Source organism: Budorcas taxicolor, chromosome 19, assembly GCF_023091745.1.
Source record: "Budorcas taxicolor isolate Tak-1 chromosome 19, Takin1.1, whole genome shotgun sequence".
Classification (NCBI taxonomy): Eukaryota; Metazoa; Chordata; class Mammalia; order Artiodactyla; family Bovidae; genus Budorcas; species Budorcas taxicolor.
In genome coordinates this window covers 26,825,949-26,848,415 of record NC_068928.1, presented here as the reverse complement: position 1 = coordinate 26,848,415, position 22,467 = coordinate 26,825,949, and the positions used below count along the sequence as shown (strand labels likewise).

General features: G+C 55.9%; 4 protein-coding genes across 5 annotated transcripts; 3 read left to right on the top strand and 1 right to left on the bottom strand.

Moving 5' to 3' along the window:
- Positions 1 to 464: 464 nt before the first annotated feature.
- On the top strand, positions 465 to 2,504 carry GABARAP (GABA type A receptor-associated protein). The gene is made up of 4 exons (XM_052658796.1): positions 465 to 692; positions 1,231 to 1,309; positions 1,448 to 1,566; positions 2,009 to 2,504. The coding sequence occupies exons 1-4, from the start codon at positions 603 to 605 to the stop codon at positions 2,072 to 2,074; spliced, it is 354 nt and encodes a 117-aa protein (XP_052514756.1). The 5' UTR covers positions 465 to 602; the 3' UTR covers positions 2,075 to 2,504.
- An 889-nt stretch (positions 2,505 to 3,393) lies between these two features.
- Positions 3,394 to 7,721, top strand: PHF23 (PHD finger protein 23). The gene is made up of 5 exons (XM_052657633.1): positions 3,394 to 3,602; positions 5,184 to 5,215; positions 5,385 to 5,477; positions 6,018 to 6,852; positions 6,953 to 7,721. The coding sequence occupies exons 1-5, from the start codon at positions 3,569 to 3,571 to the stop codon at positions 7,165 to 7,167; spliced, it is 1,209 nt and encodes a 402-aa protein (XP_052513593.1). The 5' UTR covers positions 3,394 to 3,568; the 3' UTR covers positions 7,168 to 7,721.
- Positions 7,722 to 8,499: 778 nt separating this feature from the next.
- On the top strand, positions 8,500 to 16,147 carry DVL2 (dishevelled segment polarity protein 2). Its single transcript, XM_052657821.1, has 15 exons — positions 8,500 to 8,693; positions 10,859 to 10,928; positions 11,363 to 11,508; positions 11,639 to 11,748; positions 11,876 to 12,011; positions 12,099 to 12,189; positions 12,337 to 12,406; positions 12,496 to 12,635; positions 12,721 to 12,797; positions 13,417 to 13,484; positions 13,669 to 13,797; positions 13,913 to 14,044; positions 14,161 to 14,340; positions 14,765 to 14,983; positions 15,128 to 16,147. The coding sequence occupies exons 1-15, from the start codon at positions 8,500 to 8,502 to the stop codon at positions 15,574 to 15,576; spliced, it is 2,211 nt and encodes a 736-aa protein (XP_052513781.1). The 3' UTR covers positions 15,577 to 16,147.
- A 79-nt stretch (positions 16,148 to 16,226) lies between these two features.
- Positions 16,227 to 21,512, bottom strand: ACADVL (acyl-CoA dehydrogenase very long chain). 2 transcript variants are annotated; one of them, XM_052657822.1, is made up of 20 exons: positions 21,372 to 21,512; positions 21,222 to 21,297; positions 20,891 to 20,956; positions 20,729 to 20,801; positions 20,566 to 20,630; positions 20,341 to 20,475; positions 19,804 to 19,948; positions 19,423 to 19,552; positions 19,202 to 19,327; positions 18,674 to 18,872; positions 18,316 to 18,420; positions 17,800 to 17,886; positions 17,655 to 17,717; positions 17,461 to 17,562; positions 17,285 to 17,382; positions 17,134 to 17,206; positions 16,964 to 17,036; positions 16,798 to 16,870; positions 16,618 to 16,693; positions 16,227 to 16,533 (listed from the first exon to the last, which is right to left on the bottom strand). In XM_052657822.1, exons 1-20 carry the CDS (start codon positions 21,431 to 21,433, stop codon positions 16,393 to 16,395), a joined length of 1,968 nt encoding a protein of 655 aa, XP_052513782.1. In that variant the 5' UTR covers positions 21,434 to 21,512; the 3' UTR covers positions 16,227 to 16,392. The 2 variants fall into 2 exon arrangements, with proteins under 2 accessions (XP_052513782.1, XP_052513783.1); XM_052657823.1 differs by lacking the exons at positions 17,655 to 17,717; positions 17,800 to 17,886.
- Positions 21,513 to 22,467: the final 955 nt, after the last annotated feature.

Below are 22,467 nucleotides of genomic sequence, written 5' to 3'. Positions count from 1 at the left end.
GCGTCTCTCCAAACACAGGTTTCGTTTCTGCCCTCCTTTTATTTCCAGCGACTTCTTCCTCCACTTGGGTACTACTTTGTTTTGGTGTCAACGGCCGCCTTCAGCGTACCAACAGATTTCGTGAATAGCTATCCTTTAATTATCTGCTTTTCCTCTGCATTACTTCCAAAAAGAGCTTTCGGAGAGCCAAGTCTCAAATTACGATGACCATCTTTTAGCCCTTTTCATCGTTACCTCCCTGTGGGGAAAGTCGGGAAATGGATTTTCAGTTATTTCCGACGATAGCAAAAGGCAACCATCTTTTCTACGCCTCCTGCGTAATTTACAAATTGATTCCAAAGCGATTACGCTGACGGCGTGAGAGAGGAGGTCAGTAGGTGGTGCTACGCTACTGGCGTTAGGGCAGTTACGTCAGTGGCGTAACATAGCAGCCTGGGAGGCCCCTGTTGGCCGGGGGCGGGGTTGGTGAATAGGGAAGTGGCGCAAGTCCGGGGATCGCTCCGCTGAATCCGCCCGCGCGTCGCTGCCGTCGCCGCCGCCCCCCGTCCCGGCCCCCCCCGGGTTCCCTCAGCCCAGCCCGGTCCAGCCCGGTTCCCGGGAGGATGAAGTTCGTGTATAAAGAGGAGCATCCGTTCGAGAAGCGCCGCTCTGAGGGCGAAAAGATCCGAAAGAAATACCCGGACCGGGTCCCGGTGAGGACAGTAGCCAGGGCCGAGGGTGCGGGGCGCTGGCGCTGACGCCACGGCCTGGGCTTGAGTCCGGGACCCACAGCGCAGGCATCAGGCTGCCGGTTGTGGCGGCGTTGGGAACGAGCCCCAAACCGCTGTTTCTGGGACCGGAGGTGAAAGGAATGGGGTACCAGTAGAGCTGAAAGTGAGAAGATGTAGACTCGAGAGACAGACCTTGGGGTTCCCGTGGGAGGCTGCGGGGCGTTTGACAGTCTGAGCTTCACATAGGGTTTTTGAAATTGAAGCTCTGGTTGGCCCGAATAAGTCATCCTCGTCTGATTAACGTAATTGTTTTTATGACGCCGTATTCAGGGATCCTGGATGTTTAGGTGAATTAGAGTCAATGGGGTCAGAATTCCTATTCAGGGCTGCGCCGCGTGTTAAGAGACAAAGAGAAATGAGTCTGGGGTACGTGTGGGTGCTAGGAATGTTGAGTTCTTGACAGGCGGAGGTGTGCGTCTGTGTACCTAGTGTCTGCTAATTTTTATCTTCTCTTTAACAGGTGATAGTAGAAAAGGCTCCTAAAGCTCGGATAGGAGACCTGGACAAAAAGAAATACCTGGTGCCTTCTGATCTTACAGGTGGGAACCTGACCCAGTACTCAGATTTGTTTCCTGGGGGTGGGAGTGCAGTCTCTGATGGAGGAGACTCCACATAGCAGGTGTTCTTTTGAGGGTATTTGTGATCTCTGACTTTTATCAAGCCTTTTATCTTGGCAGTTGGTCAGTTCTACTTCTTAATCCGGAAGCGAATTCATCTCCGAGCAGAGGATGCCTTGTTTTTCTTCGTCAACAATGTCATTCCGCCCACCAGTGCCACGATGGGTCAGCTGTACCAGGTATGGTGCCTGGGAAGTAGAGGAGGCTTTGGGGAGGAGTTGGAAGCGCTTGAGAGGCAGAAAGTTTGAAGTCAGCAGTTCTTGGACCAGCTGGCTTACTTAGCTCTCAATTTTATATTCACCCTTAAGATTTCCATATCGTTCTGGGTTAGGGATTTGGACAGGGCAGTGAACCACAGTAACCGCTGTGGTCCAGACTCCCCTCCAGCCATTCCGTGTTCCAAGGCAGTAGAGAATAGTTTGAGATCTTATTGTCCAAGACTGTGGATAGGATAATACTGCCCAGCACTTATGGTCTGGAGCAAGTGAGAGGGAGAGTCAAAGCACTGGTGTTTGGGGTCTTCAAAAAGAATGGTTGTGGAAGAATATGTCCCAGTGGTGGGTGGTTCAAGTAACTAAAACTCTGATGCCTGAACGCTGTTGTTTTCTGTCTTCATCCCAGGAACACCATGAAGAAGACTTCTTTCTATACATTGCCTACAGTGATGAAAGTGTCTACGGTCTGTGAAGCTGCTGCCCCTAAGGTGGGGGGTCCCATTCTACAAAGAGAGAGGTGGCCCCCCTTCCTTGACCTACTCCTCCTTGAGGTTCAAACACCACCTCCCTTCTTCAGGACCTGCACTTCCTAATGTTTGAGACTCCTACAGACCCTCTTAACACAAGGGTTAATGGGGGAGATGGCCTCTAATACCTCTCCTTTCTTTCTTCCCCTTTCTTTACCACCTTTCCCATTCTGCTTTAGATTTCTTGATTGTCAATCTCTGTCACATCTGGTGATTGTTTTGGTTTCTGTTCCCTTTCTAACTGCCCAAGGGGCTCAGAGCCCCAACAATCCTTTCTTTTCACTACCTTCTTTTTGGGGGGTAGATGGAAGGGACTGAAATTGTGGGGGAAGGTAGGAGGCACATCAATAAAGAGGAAACCACCACCAAGTTGAACTGGATTTTTTTCTTTGTGTTGTTCCCCTCCCCCTTTTGTTCTCTTCAAGTGGTGGGAAAAGAGTAGGTTAGAGGGAATAGTATATTTTGGTTTGTTCTGCTTATGTTGGGCTTTTCCTTGTGTATATTAAGAGTGTGCTTTTGTTATGATGGATGGAATACTGAATATCATTTCATGAAAGTTCAGTTTTATGTACGTGTATATGGGTTGGGTCCTGAGGTTATTAAAGTTTTTTACAGTGGGTTCCTGTGGATAAAGTTTGAAAGCACCTTCAGATAAAACATCCAACTGTGTCGTAACTTTTTGGATTAAGGAAGAGATTTTCGAGTATGGGAGCTAGTGAAAGGACTCCGTTCTCAGATGTATGTCGCTTTGCCGGCGTGAGGGATCCAGTGGAGTGGAATCCAAGGAAGGGAGAAAACTGGGAGGAGGGAGCCATTATCACCAGGAGAACTTCATCTCCCAGCAGCCTTTCTCTGACTGGCCGGAAGTGGGGTGGTCCCCACGGAGATAGAAAGCTGCTGAACTGAGGCAGTATGGTGGCCGAGAGTTCTTATCCCTTCTTCCCGTTCTTTCTTGGCGCCGCCTAGCCTACATATCCCAGGAGCCTGCGCGTACTCTTCCGCCCTCCCCTCTGCTCCCAATCTCCCCGCCACTCCCCGGGGGAGGAGAGCAGTTTAGTGCGCCTGCGCCAGTCCGTGGTTTGCTGGGAATTGAAGTTCCGGATGCTTATACAGGCCCCTTCTCGCTCACCGCGGACTGACTACAATCCCCTTGATGCCTTGCGCGTTAGCACCCGCGAAGGGAGGGGGAGAGAGGAGGAGGGAGGGTGGAGAGGAGGAGGGAGCAGGCGGCCGGCGGCGCGGGGGGAGGGGGCCCGGTCCGGGAGTGCGGGAGGCTGTGGTAGAGGGAGGTGGCGGCAGCGGCTAGCGGACTCGAGTCACTACCGAGCCGAAAGAGACACCTCTGTGGAGCGAGGGAGTAGGAGCACCGAGCCCCGGAGGCGGCACCGGGATCCCCGGCTCGGGAGGGGGGCGCCCAACCGGGAGGAGGGTAGGGGGCGATGCTGGAAGCCATGGCGGAGCCCAGTCCCGAAGGTGAGCTCTCGACCGGCACAGGGCGCTGAGCCGGCGTGGGGCGGGCGAGGAATCTATTGGCAAACTTGGAGGTCGAGCCCCGGAGCCCAGCAGGGGAGAGCGGGGAGGGGGTCGGGGGCCTGCCCCTGAAGGTGGGAGAGTGACGAGTTGAGAGACCTTGGAGGAAAGAGGAGTGCGAGACTGGGCCGGGGGTAGTTGGAGATTAGACGCTGTGTGTGTGTAGAGGGGGTGGGGTGGGATGGGGGAGTGGGAGCTGGAAACCAGAGCTTCGAGGGTTAGGGGCCGAAAGGGCCTCCGGCAGGTTGGGGCCCTAGAACTGAGAGGTTAGGGGAATCTGGGAGCCGGAGAGTTGTTGAGGAGAGAGGATGTAGGAGAGGATTGAGTGAGGAGCTCGGTAGTTCGCCGAGGTGGGGGAGTTTGTGGCGGTGGTGCCGGAGCTCCCGGTAGTTGCCGCCGGAGGTAGCCCGGTGATTGTTGGAGGGGTGGGCAGATAGTTGTGGGGAGAAGAGGGGGCCTGGGCATTGTCTGCGGTAGAGGGACTTATGCCGGTGGGTAGCTGTGGGGAGAGGGAGCTGGGGAGCGAAGAGAGCAGGGTAGTTTTGGGGGCGGTGGGGCGGGGTGGGGGTTTAAGGCCGGCGAGTTGCGCCGGAGGGGGGTTTTGGTCGGCGAGGGTTAGAGCCTGGGAGTTGCGGAGGGTGAGGGGGGCAACGGCGGCGGCAGCTGGGGTTGCTGGGCGGGCAGAGTAGCTGGGGTGGGGGCTAGAGTTTAGGGGTCCGTAGTCTTAGTGACTTGGTGGCGAGTCCGGGGGCAGAGGGGGGGGCGGCGGCCGAAGAGAGCTCGGAACTGGGCCCGGGGGCCCGGCGGGGAGCCCGAGGAGCTTGAGACGGGGAGGGGCCAAAGCCCCGGATGGGGGCGGAGGGACGCCGAAATTGTGGGGAGCGCGGCATGGGGGGGCAGGTGGGGCCGCGTCCGGGTGAGAGCTGTCTGGTCTGTCCCGGCCGCGAAGTGGCGTTGGATGTGTGAGCCCGTGTGTGTTTGGGGGTGGGGGTGAGGGGCGCGCCGGGCCTCGTGCTCGAGTAGAAGGGGCCGGAGGGCGGGGAGCGGTTCGGCGTGGTCATCCTGGACCCTGGGGGCCGGCGGGCGGCGTGTGCGGGCGTGGAGGGCCCGGGGCGGTAGAGCGCGGCGGGGTGGGAACTCGGGGCACTGAGCGCGTGTGAAGGACAGGGGCAGGCGGCAGCCCGGGCTCGGTCCAGGGAGCGGTATGGCGGGGTGGGGCGCGGAGAGAGCCGAGGAGCTCGGAGTCTAGAGAAACCGTGAGTTGGGGGGGGGGCGGGGCGCCAGGCCTCTGGTTGGGGGGGAGGGGAGCGCTATAGCGAGGCCTGAGAGGGCGCCGCGCCCAGGCTCCGCCCCTCGCGGGGCGGAAGGGGGAGCAGGGGCGGGCCCAGCGCCGCTGGGGGCTTGCTCGCCTGGCTGAAGGACCTGGGAGTGGAGGAGGTTCACTTGGGACCGCGAAGGTTGAGAGGTGGGGTTTCACACCGACTCTTTCCTAGTGCCTTGACTCAGCTTTTATTGCTTTTACAGATCCACCTCCGACCCTTAAACCAGAGACTCAGGTGAGGGTTTCCCATTCCTTTGCAGCCCAATATTATTGCAGCCGCGCCCCCACCCCCACCCCCCGCCCGGGCCTCTCCTCTCTCCCTCCACCTTTTCCTGATTCCTCACTCTGGGGACTATGCCTTTGGAGATGTCCCTCTTAAACTCTGTGTGATTTTCTTCTTTCAGCCACCAGAGAAACGTCGGAGGACAATTGAGGATTTCAACAAATTTTGCAGTTTTGTTTTGGCCTATGCAGGTTACATCCCCCCTAGCAAGGAGGTAGGGACAGAAGGACAACTGACTGGAGGGTGGTGTCCTAGGGCTGTAGAGGAGCTCTTGAGCTTATGAGACTTTGTTACTTTATATACAAAGCCTCAAAATTACATGTGAAAGACTTAAGGAAATGGAAATTCTGGTGGGAGAACTAGTATCTGGGGTGGGAGTGGGATTAACAGGTGGCTTGAGTGCAGTGAATGGTTTTGGGATGTTCTTAATGGAAGGTCCTCTGGGATAAGTGTTAGGAAGCTGAAGATAGTAACAAATGAAGCACAGAAACAGCTGAAGAAATACTGCTCTGGTCTAGGGGACGCAGTGTTGTGAAGGCAGTGGGTGTTGGGGAGATGGTGAGAATTTGAGGGCAGAGGTTACATGGAAGTGTTCAAGAGGAGATGCTGAGAAGAATGAGGATGGTAATAAATTTTCTGAATATAGTGAGATTTGGTGGTTTTGGAAGGATATTTTCATCTGTTAAGTTTGGTATGTAGAGGAGCTGAGATAAGGCTGGGCCCCCTCTGACCCTGGTCTTTTCTGTCCTTTAAGGAAAGTGACTGGCCAGCCTCTGGCTCCAGCTCTCCATTGCGAGGTGAGAGTGCGGCAGATAGCGACGGCTGGGACTCAGCCCCCTCAGATCTCAGAACCATCCAGACCTTTGTTAAGAAAGCAAAGTCATCCAAGAGAAGGGCGGCTCAAGCAGGTCCCACCCAGCCAGGACCCCCAAGGTCCACTTTCCCTCGTCTGCAGGCCCCTGACAGTGCCACTCTGCTGGAGAAGATGAAACTCAAGGACTCCCTCTTTGATCTAGATGGGCCCAAAATGGCATCTCCACTGTCCCCCACGTCCCTGACACATGCCTCCCGGCCCCCTGCTGCTCTCACCCCAGTGCCCCTTTCCCAGGGGGACCTCTCCCAGCCTCCTCGAAAGAAGGACCGAAAGAATCGAAAGTTGGGGCCAGGAGGGGGGACAGGCTTTGGGGTACTTCGGAGGCCCCGCCCAGCCCCTGGGGATGGGGAAAAGAGGTCTCGAATCAAGAAGAGCAAGAAGCGGAAGTTGAAAAAGGCAGAGCGAGGGGATAGACTCCCACCTCCTGGGCCTCCCCGGGCACCCCCCAGTGATACAGACTCTGAAGAGGAGGAGGAGGAAGAGGAGGAGGAGGAGGAGGAAGAGATGGCAGCGATGGTAGGAGGGGAAGCCCCAGCCCCTGTGCTACCAACACCTGAGGCTCCTAGACCCCCTGCCACAGTGCACCCCGAAGGAGCCCCTCCCACTGACAGTGAAAGCAAGGAGGTGGGCAGCACTGAAACAAGCCAAGATGGAGATGCCAGCTCCAGTGAAGGCGAGATGCGGGTCATGGATGAGGACATCATGGTAGAATCAGGTGAGAAATTTGGGGCTGCCCAGGGGCAACTGGGTTGATGGGTCTTGGGGTAGTGTGGATCCAAGAACTCAGAACACCAAACATACCTTCTTTTTTCCAGGTGATGATTCATGGGATCTGATCACGTGTTACTGCCGAAAGCCCTTTGCAGGCCGGCCCATGATTGAGTGCAGCCTGTGTGGGACGTGGATCCACCTCTCCTGTGCTAAGATTAAGAAGACCAATGTCCCTGACTTCTTTTACTGCCAGAAATGCAAGGAACTGCGGCCAGAGGCCCGGCGATTAGGGGGGCCTCCGAAATCTGGAGAACCTTGACACATGCCATCTCCAGGCTGGAACTTCAAATGGAAACGTGACTTAGGAACTGAGCCTCAGGGTCAACATGTTCCCTGAAGCTGGGATGTTGTCCCACTTCGAGGCAGAAATTCCCAGGGGAGACTGGTTTGGAAATGAGTGGTTTTCCTACCCTACCTTTCCTTCCCACCTTGTGGACTTGAACTTGGACCCATTGCAGTTGCGGGTGGGAGGCTCTCTGGGTCCCTAGACACTTAAACTGTCCGTGCCACTGCTCAGTTTCTGGGCCAGGGTTAGAACTGGGATGGAGTGGGACAGTTGTCTATAAAACTCTAGTGTAAATATAGCACTCCCCTCCCTCATCTTTTCTTCTCCCCATTTATTCTACACCGGTTGTATTTTTAATTTAGGACTTCCCCTTTTGAGCGTGGCAGCTCAGAGGTGGAGTGCCAACCAGAGCTTGGCCAAGGGAGGAAGGAAAACAGAAAGGTGACGATTCCTCACCTCTTTTGTTTTTAATAATTCTGGCCAGCTGTTTGTACAGACAGCCTGCGTGTTGTAAATAAAGCAGAGTGGGCTCTTCTGTGTTTATAGCCCTCACTGACTGTCGTGCTGAGGAGGGAGGCTTTGGAAAAGCTGGCTGGAGGTGGGGCTGAAACCCACCTGTACTGAAAATGATCTAACTGCGCCTTTCCCACCAATCCTATGACCTCAATTCAATTGGCTTTGCCCCGCCTCATCCCCAGTCAAGGACCATCCCCCTCCCCCAATTCCCACCCACACCTCCCACACGCGCGCTCCAACGCATGAAAGTTGCGTGGAGCTCCCTGCCGGAGCAGATAAAGCGTGCAGGCATTGCTTGCTTGCCCCCTGAGGGCAAAGCCCAGCCTGGTCAGGGTAGTCGGAGGACGCGGGTGCGGACACACAAGGAGGAGCCGCAGAAGGTTGGGAGACCGTTGCTGAAGGCAGCAATCATGTGGCGGGGGTACTAGGAGGAGCCGAGAGATCACGTGACCACGAGAGGATCACGTGGTGAGGGCGTTTCGAAAGGGGGTGGGGTCTGTTCTGATCACGTGATGTGGGGAGAGGTGGGCGGGGCGCTTGGAGGGCACTCGCGAAAGCGGTGGCGGCGGCGGCGGCGGAGCCCGCGGCTTTGGGAAGCGCCCCACGGCCCGACCCCCCCCCCTTTCGCCGCCGCCACCCTGCTGACCCCCGCCTTCCTCCCTTTCACACCTCTCTGGCGCTGTGTCGGTCCTGGTGCTCGTGCGTCGGTTCGCGGGACTGCGCAGGCGCGGCGGGGGCGAACAGCCCCTTTGGGTGGGCGGCGGAGCCCGGGAGCGCGCGGGCGAGACCATGGCGGGCAGCGGCGCGGGGGGCGGTGGTGTTGGGGAGACGAAGGTGATTTACCACCTGGATGAAGAAGAGACTCCCTACCTGGTGAAGATCCCCGTCCCCGCCGAGCGCATCACCCTCGGCGATTTCAAGAGCGTCTTGCAGCGGCCCGCGGGCGCCAAGTACTTTTTCAAGTCTATGGATCAGGATTTCGGGTGAGCGCGAGGCCTAGAACAGGATGGATGGGGGCTGTGCTTTTGTGGAGTGGGTGATATTGAGGGGCATCGGGCTACCTTGGGACATGCTGTGATTTTCTGGGCACTAGTGGAGCGGATTTTTCTGTGCTGGTGTAGATTGGTTATCCCAGGACGGACAACGTTATGCTTGGATAGATTGAGGCGCACGGAGCTGTAGGAGGACAGACTGGGCACTGCTAAACCAGATTAGAGAAGATTAGGCTATACTGGAGTAGTACACTGATTTATTTTCGGGTGTTCTGGACAGCGATGAGGTAGGTTGATGTATCCTCTGGTAACTACATTGTGAGCAGTCCTGTGCCACACAGGTTGTGGAGGGATATTGGGAAACCTGCTGATATCAGCTGGGCTATACTGGGCCAATTTGGGATGTTCTCTGTGATACTAAGGCAGACAGGATTGTTTGGGGGATATTCTAGTCTGTATTAAGGTAGTGTGCTGTATTGGGCTGCTATTATGGTCTGCACTGGGTTCTGTTGATCTTTGTTTCTTTGGGGGTCTAGTTTTTTGGGGGATACTCAATATAGGGGTACACAGGGCTGACCATATCTATGTTAGTACAGACAGCTGTATTCGGATATTCTAGTCTATATTGGTGTAGACAGCTGCGTGAGGGGACATTCTAGCCTATGCTAGAATAGTTTTGGGCTATCCTGGATAATTTGGGATAGTCTGGAACCTTAAATAATTCAGGGTAGCCCTTTTTGTGTTTTATACCTTTAGGACTGTAGTTTGTCCTCAATCGCAGCTCTTGAAGGGAGGCTGGTTTAGGCTGGGATAGCTTGGATTCTAGGAAAGCTGAACAGACTGGACTTTACCTAGAAAGATCTGGACGTTGGGATGGTGGTACTGTCTTGGGAGTTACCTTGTACTGAAATTCAAGGTTCTTCTGTTTGTTAGCACTATATAACCTGGGGCATTTAACTTTGTTCATTGATTTCATCTGTGAAACAGTTAACCAGAGTGAAATGCTTAGTACAAGTGCATGGTATGTATGTTCTTGGTAAATGGTCGTTGTGTTTATTAGCATGGAGTCTACTTCTTGAACTAGGCTACAACGATACAGGATAAAATCACTTGGCAGGCTGGACTGTGTTCAGATTGGATTATGCTGTGAAGAATACAAGTGTTAGGCTGAGATAGATTGGTAGTCGCTGGGCTGTGTCATCACGTTAATAATAGATGGGATTGAGTTGACATATATCCAGGGTCCTAGAATCATATTAGTCTAAAGGGTTAATCAGACAGGAGGTCCTAATTTTGGGGGTGAATGTGTGTGAGAGTGTTCAGGGCAGAATGTCTCATGATCAGTATGTTTATCGGTTTAGTCAACAGGTGTTTGTTAGTGCTTAGGCAGCATCAGGTACTTTGCTGTGTGGTCAGGGACTTGGGGTTGAACTTGGTGTTGAACAAAATTAGCACTGATGATTCCGTGTGGTGGTTGAAAAGAAGGAGCAAGTTCGGTCCATTGAAGGAACCCATGGGTGAGATCGCCCTCAGGGCTGGGCTTTGGGGTCTGTCAGGAGGAGCAAATTGCTTAATGCAGAGTTTGTGCCAGGTGAAGCACAGAGGAACAGGGATCTGGACTTCACCACTCCTTAGGAGCTCAGTCTACTAAGTACTGTTGTTTGATCTAATGGGTGTTGTTACTAGATGACAGTACATTTGAACATCCATCTGAAAGTGAATTAGAGAAAACTAAGGAAAGCATAAGATTAGAGACATAGACGAGGAGCACAAAGCCTTTGTGGGGCAATTGTGTGTGGAATGGGGTGGCTGCCTGTGAGGCTTCTAAGGTTAGATATTGGGGGCAGCTAGGGCAGCCTTAGGGGAAGGCCTTTGAAATTGGGCTGAGAGGTTTCAATCAGACTCTTGGAAAGCTCTGGAACAATGCTGAGCCCAAGGATGAACTGGGGAGAGAAGGAGAAATAAGGAAAGGGAATTCAGTTTGGTGATTTCTTGGGTGTAAGAGTGAAGTGTCTCAATGTCAGAGAAGAGGATTTGCCATGGTGGGAGGAAATAAACATCCTTGAGCTGGATGAAAATTGGGAGAAACTTCAAATGTAGGTGGGAGTGGGGAAAGCCGTTCCAGTTTCACTGACCTTTATCTTATCTCTTGGCAGGGTGGTGAAGGAAGAGATTTCAGATGACAGTGCTCGCCTTCCCTGCTTCAATGGAAGGGTAGTATCCTGGGTAAGCGGCCTGGCTTTGAGGACCAGTCCCTTTGGCACTTCCCAGCTCCTCCAAGCCTCAGCCTGTGCCCATCCATCTCAGCTGCTGGAATCTGTGACTGTTTCCTTCCTTACCTGTTTATTTCTTTGTGTTTGGCCATGCACCATGTGGCTTTCCCAACTGGGGATTGAACCCAGCCTTGAGAGTGAAAGCTCCAAGTCCTAACCACTGGACAGTTGGGATGTTTTTCTTCCTTAGCTGTTTGGAGAGCCAGCCAGTTGGAGCCTCTCAGTGTTCTCTTTCTGGAGCCTCTAACACTTGCTGCTGCTTTTTTTCTGTGTGCTTTTCTCCAGGTTCTCTCAGGCCCTGTTGCCTTTTCTAGTTCTTTCTCTTACTCCTACCTATCATAGGCCTTCACTTCCCTGTTGAGCTGTGTTCTTTTGGTACCCTTCTAGCTAGTGTCATCAGATAACCCGCAACCTGAGATGGCGCCCCCAGCCCACGAGCCTCGGACAGACCTTGCTCCTCCACCCCCACCTCTGCCCCCTCTGCCCCCAGAGAGGACCAGTGGCATTGGGGACTCCAGGCCTCCATCTTTCCAGTGAGTCCTTGGGATTCTTGCATCCAGGGGAGGGAGGTGAGGAGGGAATCCAAGCCCCATGGGAGGGGAAGCCGAGGGTTTGGGGCCCTGTCCCACTGATGGAGGTCGGGAACCCTCTCTGCCCATCTAGCCCTAACGTGTCCAGCAGCCGGGAAAACCTGGAGCCCGAGACAGAAACAGAGTCAGTGGTGTCTCTGAGGCGGGAGCGGCCTCGCAGGCGAGACAGCAGTGAGCATGGCGGTGAGGGGAACCGGGCCTGGAGGCCGGCTAGAGCGGGAGCTGGGGAGGGGTTGGCTCCCACAGAACAGAAGCATCTAGGCCAGATGCGGTGAGGAGCCTGATTCCTGAGGTGCCTCTTCCTCTTCAGCGGGGGGCCACAGGCCCAGCGGCCCCTCCAGGCTGGAGCGCCACCTGGCGGGGTACGAGAGCTCCTCCACCCTCATGACCAGTGAGCTGGAGAGCACCAGCCTAGGGGACTCAGACGAGGACGACACCATGAGCAGGTGAGGCTCCTCGGACCTCCCCAGGGCACTAGACCCCCTTCCCGTCCTTTCCTTTGGCCCCATGACTACTGCCCGACCTCCCAGCAGGTTCAGCAGCTCCACAGAGCAGAGCAGCGCCTCCCGCCTCCTCAAGCGCCACCGGCGGCGAAGGAAACAGCGGCCACCCCGCCTGGAGAGGGTGAGGGGCTTCTTGTGGGTCAGCTGGACCTCCCTTGGGGAAGTTGGGAGTTCAGGCCTTGGCCTAGACTGTCCGAGGTCTGGGAATCCCGTGGCTTGTCCCGGGGTGTTAGAGGCAGTCCCGCTCCTTCCCCTTTGCCCACCACAGGCCTCATCCTTCAGCAGCGTCACTGATTCTACCATGTCTCTCAACATCATCACAGTCACGCTCAACATGGGTATGGAGGGGCTGGGAGGATCTGGTCTCTAGGGTCCCTGGGGGGCATGCAGTTGGCGCTTCCCCTCATCACCTGGCTTCCCTCTACAGAAAAGTACAACTTCCTGGGCATCTCTATTGTGGGCCAGAGCAATGAGAGGGGAGACGGTGGCATCTACATTGGCTCCATCATGAAGGGTGGGGCTGTGGCGGCTGATGGGCGCATCGAACCCGGGGACATGCTTTTGCAGGTGAGCTGGAGCAGGGCCACGCACTGACTTGGCCAGCGCTCTCAGCCCCTCTCTCTCGCCTTTGACCCATGGTCCCTCCTGCCAGGTGAACGACATGAACTTTGAGAACATGAGCAACGATGATGCGGTGCGGGTGCTGAGGGACATCGTGCACAAGCCAGGGTGAGCCTGTGCACTGGTCCAAGTCCTCAGTCCTCTTTCTTTGCCTTTTCACTTTTTTTTTTTTGGTTTTGTCATAATACAGAGTGGGGAAACATAATATAGAGCTGGTCAAAAAGTTCATAAAACTAAAATGTGTGATGTCATGAGTCTGGGGTGAACAGGTGGCCATGTCCCCACCGTTTAGGTCATGATCTAGAAGCTTGCTGACCCACACAGGGTCCTCCCAGTGTCCCCTCCTGGCCCCTCGCGTCTCATTCTCCCAGAGGCAACCAGGCTCTTGATTCTTTGGTCGTCACCACAGCAGTGTGCTTGGTCCTCATTTGACTGGCCATACACATGTCTTTGAACAACACACTTTAGTTTTACCTGTTTTTGGACTTTCTCTGAGTGGGATCGTGCAGTGTCTTCTCTTAAATTACTCAGCAGTATGTTTTTAAAGAGTGACCTGTGTTAGTCACCCTTATTGTGGAGCCTTTCACCATCATTTTCTCAGGCCCAGTCATGCCTTTGGTCTCTCCTCTTTCCTTCTTTCTGTCCTTCACCCATTCTCATTCCAGGCCTCCTCTCTCCTCAGGCCTCTGCCCTTACCCCCACTTGACTGACCTTCTCTTCCCCACAGCCCCATTGTGCTGACGGTGGCCAAGTGCTGGGATCCCTCTCCCCAGGCCTACTTCACTCTCCCCCGAAGTGAGTGATGCTTAGGGGTCCTACAGCTAGGAGGACAGGGCAGGAGTGGGTACTCCTGGCCTCCACGCTCCAGGGAGTGGCACGATAGGGGGGCACAGCGGAGCTGGAACAGGAGTCTGAGGAGGGACGGGGGTGGCTCTCTCTGGTTGAGAGGTGACCATCCTGGTGGCCTTTGCTGTTTCAGATGAGCCCATCCAGCCGATCGACCCTGCTGCCTGGGTCTCACACTCTGCTGCACTGACTGGCACCTTCCCAGCTTATCCAGGCTCCTCGTCCATGAGTACCATCACCTCTGGATCCTCTCTTCCTGATGGTGAGCCTGCCGGCCCATCTCATCCTCGCTCCCTGGAAGGCCACCTGCTGTGGTGTGACTCCACTGCTCCATGGGCCTTGGTCCTAACTCTGACTCCCTGATTGTCCTCCATCAGGCTGTGAGGGCCGGGGCCTCTCTATCCACACAGACATGGCGTCTGTGACCAAGGCCATGGCCGCTCCAGAATCGGGACTGGAAGTTCGGGACCGCATGTGGCTCAAGATCACCATCCCTAACGCCTTCCTGGGTGTGGCTGGGCTCTGGGCAAGTGGTGGGGGAGGAAGAGGAGGAGGCCAAAACTGGGAAAGGGGGTGAAAACTAGAGAGAAGAAGTTGAGGCCTTTCTCTGTCTTCCGCAATCCAGGCTCGGATGTGGTGGACTGGCTGTACCATCACGTGGAGGGCTTTCCCGAGCGGCGTGAGGCCCGGAAGTATGCCAGTGGGCTCCTCAAGGCAGGCCTCATCCGGCACACTGTGAACAAGATCACCTTCTCTGAGCAGTGCTATTATGTGTTTGGAGACCTCAGTGGTGGCTGTGAGAGCTGTGAGTGCCCCTGTCCTGGCCCAGCTAGAGTGGCCCTGGTGGCCTTGTCCTGCGTCTCCAGCCTGAGGCCTAGCCCAGAAACCCAACCGGGGCTGCTGTGCACGCTGAGCAGCAAGCGTCCTTCACTGGCCCCTGAACTGGCTGATGATGGGCGTGGGGGTTGACATACACCCCTGTTGTGCTGGATGAGCTGTGCGCAGGTTCAGGGTTGTGTCTGCTGGGGAGGGGAGGCGTGGGACTAAGGGTGGCTCTGGCCACATTCCTGCCCTGACGGCTGTGGCAGGTGGGACATTCCTTATCAGAGGCTCTCCCATTAACCCCTGCCACAGATGGTTGTGGAGAAACCGTTCCCGGTTCCTCATTCGATGTCTTGGCATCCTGGCTTCTCAGCGCAGTGATCCTTGATCTCTTCTCTGCCTTCCAGACCTAGTCAACCTGTCTCTTAATGACAACGATGGCTCCAGTGGCGCTTCGGACCAGGATACTTTGGCTCCTCTGCCTGGAGCCACCCCCTGGCCCCTACTGCCCACTTTCTCATACCAGTACCCAGCCCCACACCCATACAGTCCTCAGCCCCCACCCTACCATGAGCTCTCGTCCTACACCTACGGCGGAGGCAGTGCCAGCAGCCAGCACAGTGAGGGTAAGTTGCCGACAAATCCCCACATAGCTGGGTCTGGATGTGGGGGCCAAGGCAAAGCCAAGGAGCAGAGGCTGGAGCAGGAACTGGGGAGGCCGAAGAACCTGGTCTGTGGCTCAGTTGCTCCTATCCCCTCTCTCCCCACAGGAAGCCGGAGCAGTGGGTCGACACGAAGCGATGGGGGGGCGGGGCGCACGGGGAGGCCTGAGGATCGGGCCCCTGAATCCAAGTCCGGCAGTGGCAGTGAGTCTGAGCCTTCCAGCCGGGGCGGCAGCCTTCGGCGGGGTGGGGAACCTGGTGGGACTGGTGATGGGGGCCCTCCCCCATGCAGGGGCTCATCAGGGGGTGCTCCCAATCTCCGAGCCCACCCAGGGCTGCATCCCTATGGCCCACCTCCTGGTATGGCCCTCCCTTACAACCCCATGATGGTGGTCATGATGCCGCCACCCCCACCCCCTGTCCCTCCAGCAGTGCAGCCTCCAGGGGCCCCTCCAGTCCGAGACCTGGGGTCTGTGCCCCCAGAGTTGACCGCCAGCCGCCAAAGCTTCCACATGGCCATGGGCAACCCCAGTGAGTTCTTTGTGGATGTCATGTAGAGCCCATGGTGGGGCCACGTTGGATCGGCTGTCAGTGTTTGGTGCTCCTGTCCTGTGATTGGATGTCTTGTCAGTCATGTGCTCATCACTCCTCTGGTGCTTGGACTCAGCCTGTCATGTGGGCTGCTGTCTGCTGTGAGGTTGTTGCCACTGTGACTTTCCAGCAGTGCCTGGTTCCTCCCCTTTTCTTTGGGGTTCAACAAGGGACCTTTGGTTATTTTTAGCTTTATTGTTTTTTTATAAGCCTTTTGGGGGGTTAAAATAGATTTTCTTACATTTTGGGGACTATTTTTTTAGTAGATAATTTTTCTTTTATATGAAGAATCCTTGTCTCCTGGGCCCCCTCCTTCTAACCCCTAAATGTGACCTCCTTATCCATTCGCCCAGTCAGCTCTGTCCTGAGCAGGGTGGGAGGGTAGTCATTGGTACCCTGGGACGTGGAAGGGGGTTGGTTCCCCTAGACAGCCGTCAAAGGAAGCTGGGGTAGTTGGTATTGGGGGCCGTGTAGCTGCTTTTGTTACTCTATTTATTTTAGTCACCTGTATAAACACTAAATAAAGCAATAGGGGCAAACTCCCTGCGCCTCTGGCTCCTTTCTTTGGGAGGGAGGCAGGCAGCAAGGGAAAGGACAGAGATACAGTTGCAGAGTGTGACTTGTTGGAAACTTTATTTGTGAGGCAGTAAGTGCTCCCTCTGAGAGCAGGCACAGTCATGGGCTGGGGCCCCCTTCAAGGTAGAACCAGGATGGGCAGGAAAGGGGTCTGGGCTTTGGCTTGAGAAAAGGCACATTTTGGGCCAGGCTGTAATTGAGAGTACTCAGAAACCAAGGGGATTGCTGGTGACCACGCCGCCCCGCTCCACCAGGGCCTTGGAGATGCTTTTGAAGTTACGGAAGAGCTCCTGCTGCTGGGGGTCAGACTGCAGAGCAGCCATGTTCTCTCGGATCCGGGCTGCAGCCTGGGGAGGGAGGGGGAAGGAGGGGGTTCAGACCTGTCCCTTGATCCCCTCCAGCCCCCTGTACTTAGTAACTCTGGATCTCACCTCGATACACCAGCTGTCACAGAGCATTTTCTCATGCTGGGCTGTGGGGTGGCCTTCACTCAGGGATCTTGAGGCCCTAGTGGGAAGCAGGAGAAAAACACATCTGGGCTGTTACCCTCGCCCAGGGACCTCCCCCCACCACCACCACTGCGACTCAGGTCTCCCCTACTGCCTCCTCACCTGGACAGAACCACCACCATGGCGTAGAGGTCAATGGCACTGTCTGCCAGACGCTGCAGCAGAAACTGTTCATCTGCCAGGTAGATGGATTGGCAGGGGGGGCAGTGAGTGGGTTAGGGGGAGGGAGAAGGAAAGTGGGGGTGGGAATGAGGTCGTGCTCACTCACTGATGATATCCTTCTTGTGCTTTATCAGCTTGGCCTCCACCACGGTGGCAAACTGCTCCAGAGCCCGCACTGCCTGAGGAGATGGGATGGTGCCCGGGGTGAGATGAGGCCCGGTCCTGGCCCCTCAGCTTCTGATGCAGGCTGCCCCTCCACCTTGACTGCTTACGTACCAGCTCACCACTCCGACTCAGTTCCTGGTGGACGATGCCGCTGAGACTCAGGCCACTGCCCAGCCCTGCCCGCCTTAAGAGGAAGCCAGAGGGTGACTGGTTAGTTGCCATGCACCGCCCCGCCCCACCACACCCTGGTTTTTAAGCTTACCGCCTCAGCTGTTTGCTTGCCTCTCCTAGCAGGAGGCCGGCATTCCCAAAAGGGTTCTTTAGAGCATTGCCAAGCCCAGAGAGTTCCTTTCCTTTGTCCTGTGGGGGAGGAGAGCCCCAGAGTCAGGACTCTCACCGTCCTCCCCACCAACTCCCCCTGATTCTCCTCCCTCTTACCATGCAGCCCTGCAGAGCCACAAACAGCCGGAGAATGTCATTTGTCCCCTCAAAGATCCGGAAGATGCGAAGATCTCGGAGCACACGCTCTACCCCAGGCTCCTACCGCAGGAGAAGACAGATCACGTGTCCCCGCCGGGATGCGCCTGCCTCCTCCTGGCCCTGCAGCCACCCCGGCAGAGAAGCGTCTGTACCTTCATGAAGCCCATGCCCCCCATGATTTGGATGCACTCATCTGTCACTTTCCAGGCTGCCTCCTAGGAACAGAAACACCCCAGATTGCTTTTGGAGCCAGGCTCCCAAACCTGGCTCTCCCTGCCCACAGGCCTGGGACCTCACCGAGCCAAAGATTTTGCTGATGGCGGCCTCTATCTGGAAGTCCGTGGATCCCTGGTCCATGTTGGCACTCACCATGTATGCCATGGACTGAGGTTGGGACATAGGAAGTGAAATGGAAAAAAGCTGCATCAGACTTGATCTGGTCATCCAGATCTTACAAGACCAGGTCTGCCTTGGCCTTTGGCCCTTCTCTTCACCTTCCAATGCCATGGCTTAGGCATGTCCGAGCATTTGGTCCCCCGGTCAGTTCATCAGGGGCTTGCAGGCATTTGACTTCTTGGAAGGGATGAAGTGATGAGGGCGGGGTGGGATAGACTGCACTTCAGGGACCTCTGGAAGCACCTCGGTGGAACAGCATGGCTCTCCCCATCCTGCGGAAGCTGAACTGGCTATGCCTCCCCGCATCCCCTAGGGCATTGGTGTAAAGCTGGAGACCCACTGCCCCAGGTGCTGCTGGGGGTTGTAGTCTGACCCATCTGGGAAGAAGGGCTCTGGGGACAAGGGGGCGGCCCTCACCTCAGTCACATACTGCAGCATAGCCATCCGGGCCAGCTTCTCCTGGATCAGCCCAAAGTTGTGAATTTTCTCTCCAAACTGGGTACGGTTAGCAGCATGATCCACCTGGAAGAGGACACGTGTCCCACGATGGTTCTCTAGTTTCCTCTTTCTGGGAGGGGGGCTGGGCTGCACTGGGAGGGATGGGCTTTGGCCACAGTCAAGTGTCAGTCCAGGATGGATGGAGACCTAAGTGATCTGCTGGTGGGGAGGGGTCTCTTGTGGAGGGAGGGCCTGCAGGGGACAGGGACACATGGAAAGGGAGACAGTATGACTTAGGCTTAGATTCAGGCTGGCCTGGGACAGGCAGGGTACTCACCGCCTTAGCAATGATGCCTTTCATGGTGCCTGCCAGGGCTGCAGCCATGCCAAACCTTCCATTGTTGAGAATATGCATGGCGACCTTGAAGCCGCCCCCCACCTCCCCCAGTACGTTCTCTGCTGGCACCCGTACTCCGTCAAAGTACACCTCTGCTGTGTTTGAGGCTTTGATGCCCATCTTCTTCTCAGGGGGCCCACTGTGACAGGATGGAGAAATTGCCATTGGGGTGGGGGGAATTAGTCCCTCATTCCTTATGAGCCAGCCCGAAAGAGGTACAGGCAGCATTCCCCTGCATACCCAGAGGGCTGAGGAGGCCTGGCGTTATCCTGCTGCTGTGCTCTGGGCTCAATGGTTCGTGGAGCCAAACTTGAAATCAGTTTCCTACATGCTAGGCCCAGAGGGAACATGCTATCCAGATGCTCTGGGTTTTGCACACATCCCCAGGGTGACCTATGGCAGCCATCTGCCCTGGAACTCGGTATCACCGCTTCCCTGGCTCCCCCTCTTCCACCCCAGCCCACTCACTGGGTGACGCCGCCAAAGCTCCTCTCCACCACAAAAGCTGTGATCTTCTCCTTCACAGCGCCCGTGGCTGTGTCTGTAACTGGTGTCTTGGCAAAGACTGTAAAGATGTCTGCCAGGCCCCCGTTACTGTGGAAAAACGAGAGGCGGTCAGGGCATGGAGGATGGAGCAGTGGGGCCTGGATTGGGCAGAAGGTGGAGAGGAGAGAGAAATGGAAGAGTGCCTGATCCAAATCTTGCTTCCGTTGAGGGTATAGTATTTTCCACAGGGGCTGGGCACAGCTGAGGATCGGATGGACGCTGCATCTGATCCACTGGAGGGCTCCGTTAGACAGAAAGCAGCTATAGTCTCCCCTGTTGGAGAGGGCGCTCCTTTACCCTGTGTTCCGATGGGCACGGAAGGCACTTTGGTGCCACCACCCACCCCTGGAGCACAACCATCCCCCTTTAAGGCCTCTGGCAATATTCAGTGAATTCTGAATGTCTTTTCCCAGAATCTCCCCGACCCCCCTACCCTAGCCAACACACCCAGCTATGCAGTGATCTAAGTACAGCCGGCCTGATCTGCCAAGCCCCGATCTCTGGCTCTTCTAGGGCTGCCTCACCAGATGCCAGTTTGGGGAGGTATTTTTCTTTCTGGGCCTTTGTGCCGAAGAGCAGGATGCCTTTGAAACCGATGCTCTGATGGGCCCCCAGGACGATGCCCACACCAAGGTCATACATGCCCACGATCTCCACCAATCGGGCATACTGGAGGGGAAACAGGCATTAGGGGCTGTAATTGGCTAAATGGGGACCCGCTCTTAACAGGGAAGTATGGGCAGCAGGAAAGAACCCAACTTGGGTGTCCCTGCAAAGTGAGTAGACAGAGCAAGTGGGCCAATGGCAGAGGACACTGGCGGGTCTGTTCTAGGTCTTGGTGGGAGGCAAGTACCCTACCATATCCTCAGGCAATCCCCACATTCGAGATCCATTAGGACTTGGGAACCTGGGTGAGGTCCGTGACCCTTGGGAACTGCAAGTAGTTTCGTGTTAAGAAACATCCCACAGGCCCCCAGGGCAGCTCATGGCAGAGACCTTTGCCCCAGGGGCAAGAAAGTAGAAGACTGGGACGCAGGAGTTGACTGTGGGGACTCCCTCACCTGGGTGTTGCAGAGGCCCACGCCACCCAGTTCATTGGGTACTTGCAGACCAAAGGCCCCCAACTCCTTGAGCCCTTGCATGGTGGTCTCCTCCACTCTTTCCAGCATGTCATTCTTGGCAGCATCGTTCACCTCCTAGGGAAGGCACAGGATCTCACCTCCAGGCTCCTTAACCTCTCTCCATCGGGAACCACGCCCTCTATTCCTCAGGCTGGCATTGCTCACCTCAAAGAATCGGGTCACGGGCCCCACCAGCTCTTTGAGAAACTGTGTTTGGTCCTCGTTGAGCACTGCGGGAGTGGGAGTTGTGAAAAGGCAGGGCAGGTCAGGCCAGGTGGTCAGGGGAAGCTGCCCATACCCGCCCGGCTCTGCCTACTCATTTCCTTACCAGACGGGTATGGAAACACCTGATCCGTGGTGAGCTGGCCCTTGAACATCCCCACAGCAAAGGACTTAGATACCTGCGCAGGGAGAAGGAAAGGGGTGTCAGGGAACAGTGTGGGGTGGGTCTGCCCCCGGTTTAGATCCTCCACAGCTTGGAGCCACGTACCGAGTTGGCCCGTTTTTCCCTGGTGGAAGCCTCAGAAGGCTGGGAATCAGACTGGTCCACAGCCGCCTGGGGAAAGGGATGGTTAAGGAGGCCGGGGAAAGGGATTCCGAAGTGCCAAAAAGAGCAAAGCGGAAGAGGGGAGGGCGCATCCGACACCTTTCCCCTAGTTTAATCCTCAGGGCACCCTGGTTTGCCCTTTCCCCTACTTTGGGCGCCAGGCGACTGGCAGGTGACTAGGAGAGACCAAGAGGGAGACCCCTGCCGGCGGCGGGGAGGTGGGAGCCGAAGCGGACTCCGGCTCTCACATCCCTTAAAGGTCGCTGTCACTTACCTGGGCGACCCCACTGGCATAGGGTCGTCGGGCAGGGCCGGGCCGGGGCTGCCCCAAGAGCGCACTGGACCACGAGCTGTGGGGAGTAGGTGTTCAGTCCTGGCTCAGTGCCTGGGCTTCCTGTCCCCCTCCCCTCTGTCACACACATACCTTCCGCCCCGCAGCCTCAGCAGCTGCCGCCCCATGCTCGGAGCCATTCTCGCTGCCCGCATCTCTGAACCGCTTCGGTCTCCGGTGCCCTAAAAGCTGACCTAGAGCTGTCGCGCGCCTGCCAAAGTCTAGTTTCCCGTCCCTGACTCATCCTCCACAATGCATCGGGTCACGGCGGGCGGGGCTTCCGGCCACCGGAGCATGCTGGGAGTTGTAGTTCCGGAGCGCCACATAGCCCCTGCAGTCTGGTTGACCTAGGGTCATCTCCAAACGAATGTTGTCTTCCCCCAAACAGCTTCATCCGAACTAGATGAACTAGTTTGTACGAACTAGAGCATAGCCAGCAGAAGGGGTGATGAGATACGCTGAGACGGAAGAGGGAGGAACTTAGGCATCTGCCCCCAGAGGGGTGGAGGGTAGACTGAAGGAAGGACTTCCCAGCTGAAGTTAAAAGGGAGAGATGGAAAGAGAGAAGTGTAAGAAAGATACCAGAGGCAGGGGAATGGAAAGAGGACTCTGAGGTCCTGCTCAAATCCGTCTCCGCCAACACAAAAGGGAGGGAAATAAAGGAGTGGGTGACTCCAGGTGGGTGTGAATTGCCCAGGCATATTATCTTGAGTCGTAGGAGTTGTCACTAACTCTGGAAACACCTAAATTTTCACAATAGAGAGGACCCCCCAGGTTTGCTACCTTTCCCTTAGGGTCTCTGACACCTTCCTGAACATCTCTGTCTGTGCCCTCTTGTTCTTCCCTGAGACCATGTGCTGGACCTCTGGGCAGATGGATTCTTCCCAAGCCTGAGAGGAACTGTAGGAGTTCTCATGTCCTGTCCCCTACACACACGCGCGCGCGCGCGCACACACACACACACACACACACACACACACACGTCTAGCTTTGGGTCAAGAAATTCTAGGTAATGTATGACCGTCTTGTTGCCATTCTCACGGAGGACAAACCCAGGAGACAGTGACAATTTCCTTTCTTTTAGGGCTTCCAAAGCAGAGCACTCTGGGGCTAATCCTCTTTCCTGGCCCTCAGGAAAATGTACTGGTCATGCCTGGCTTTGGGGAGAGAGGCCAAGAGTGTAAGGAGG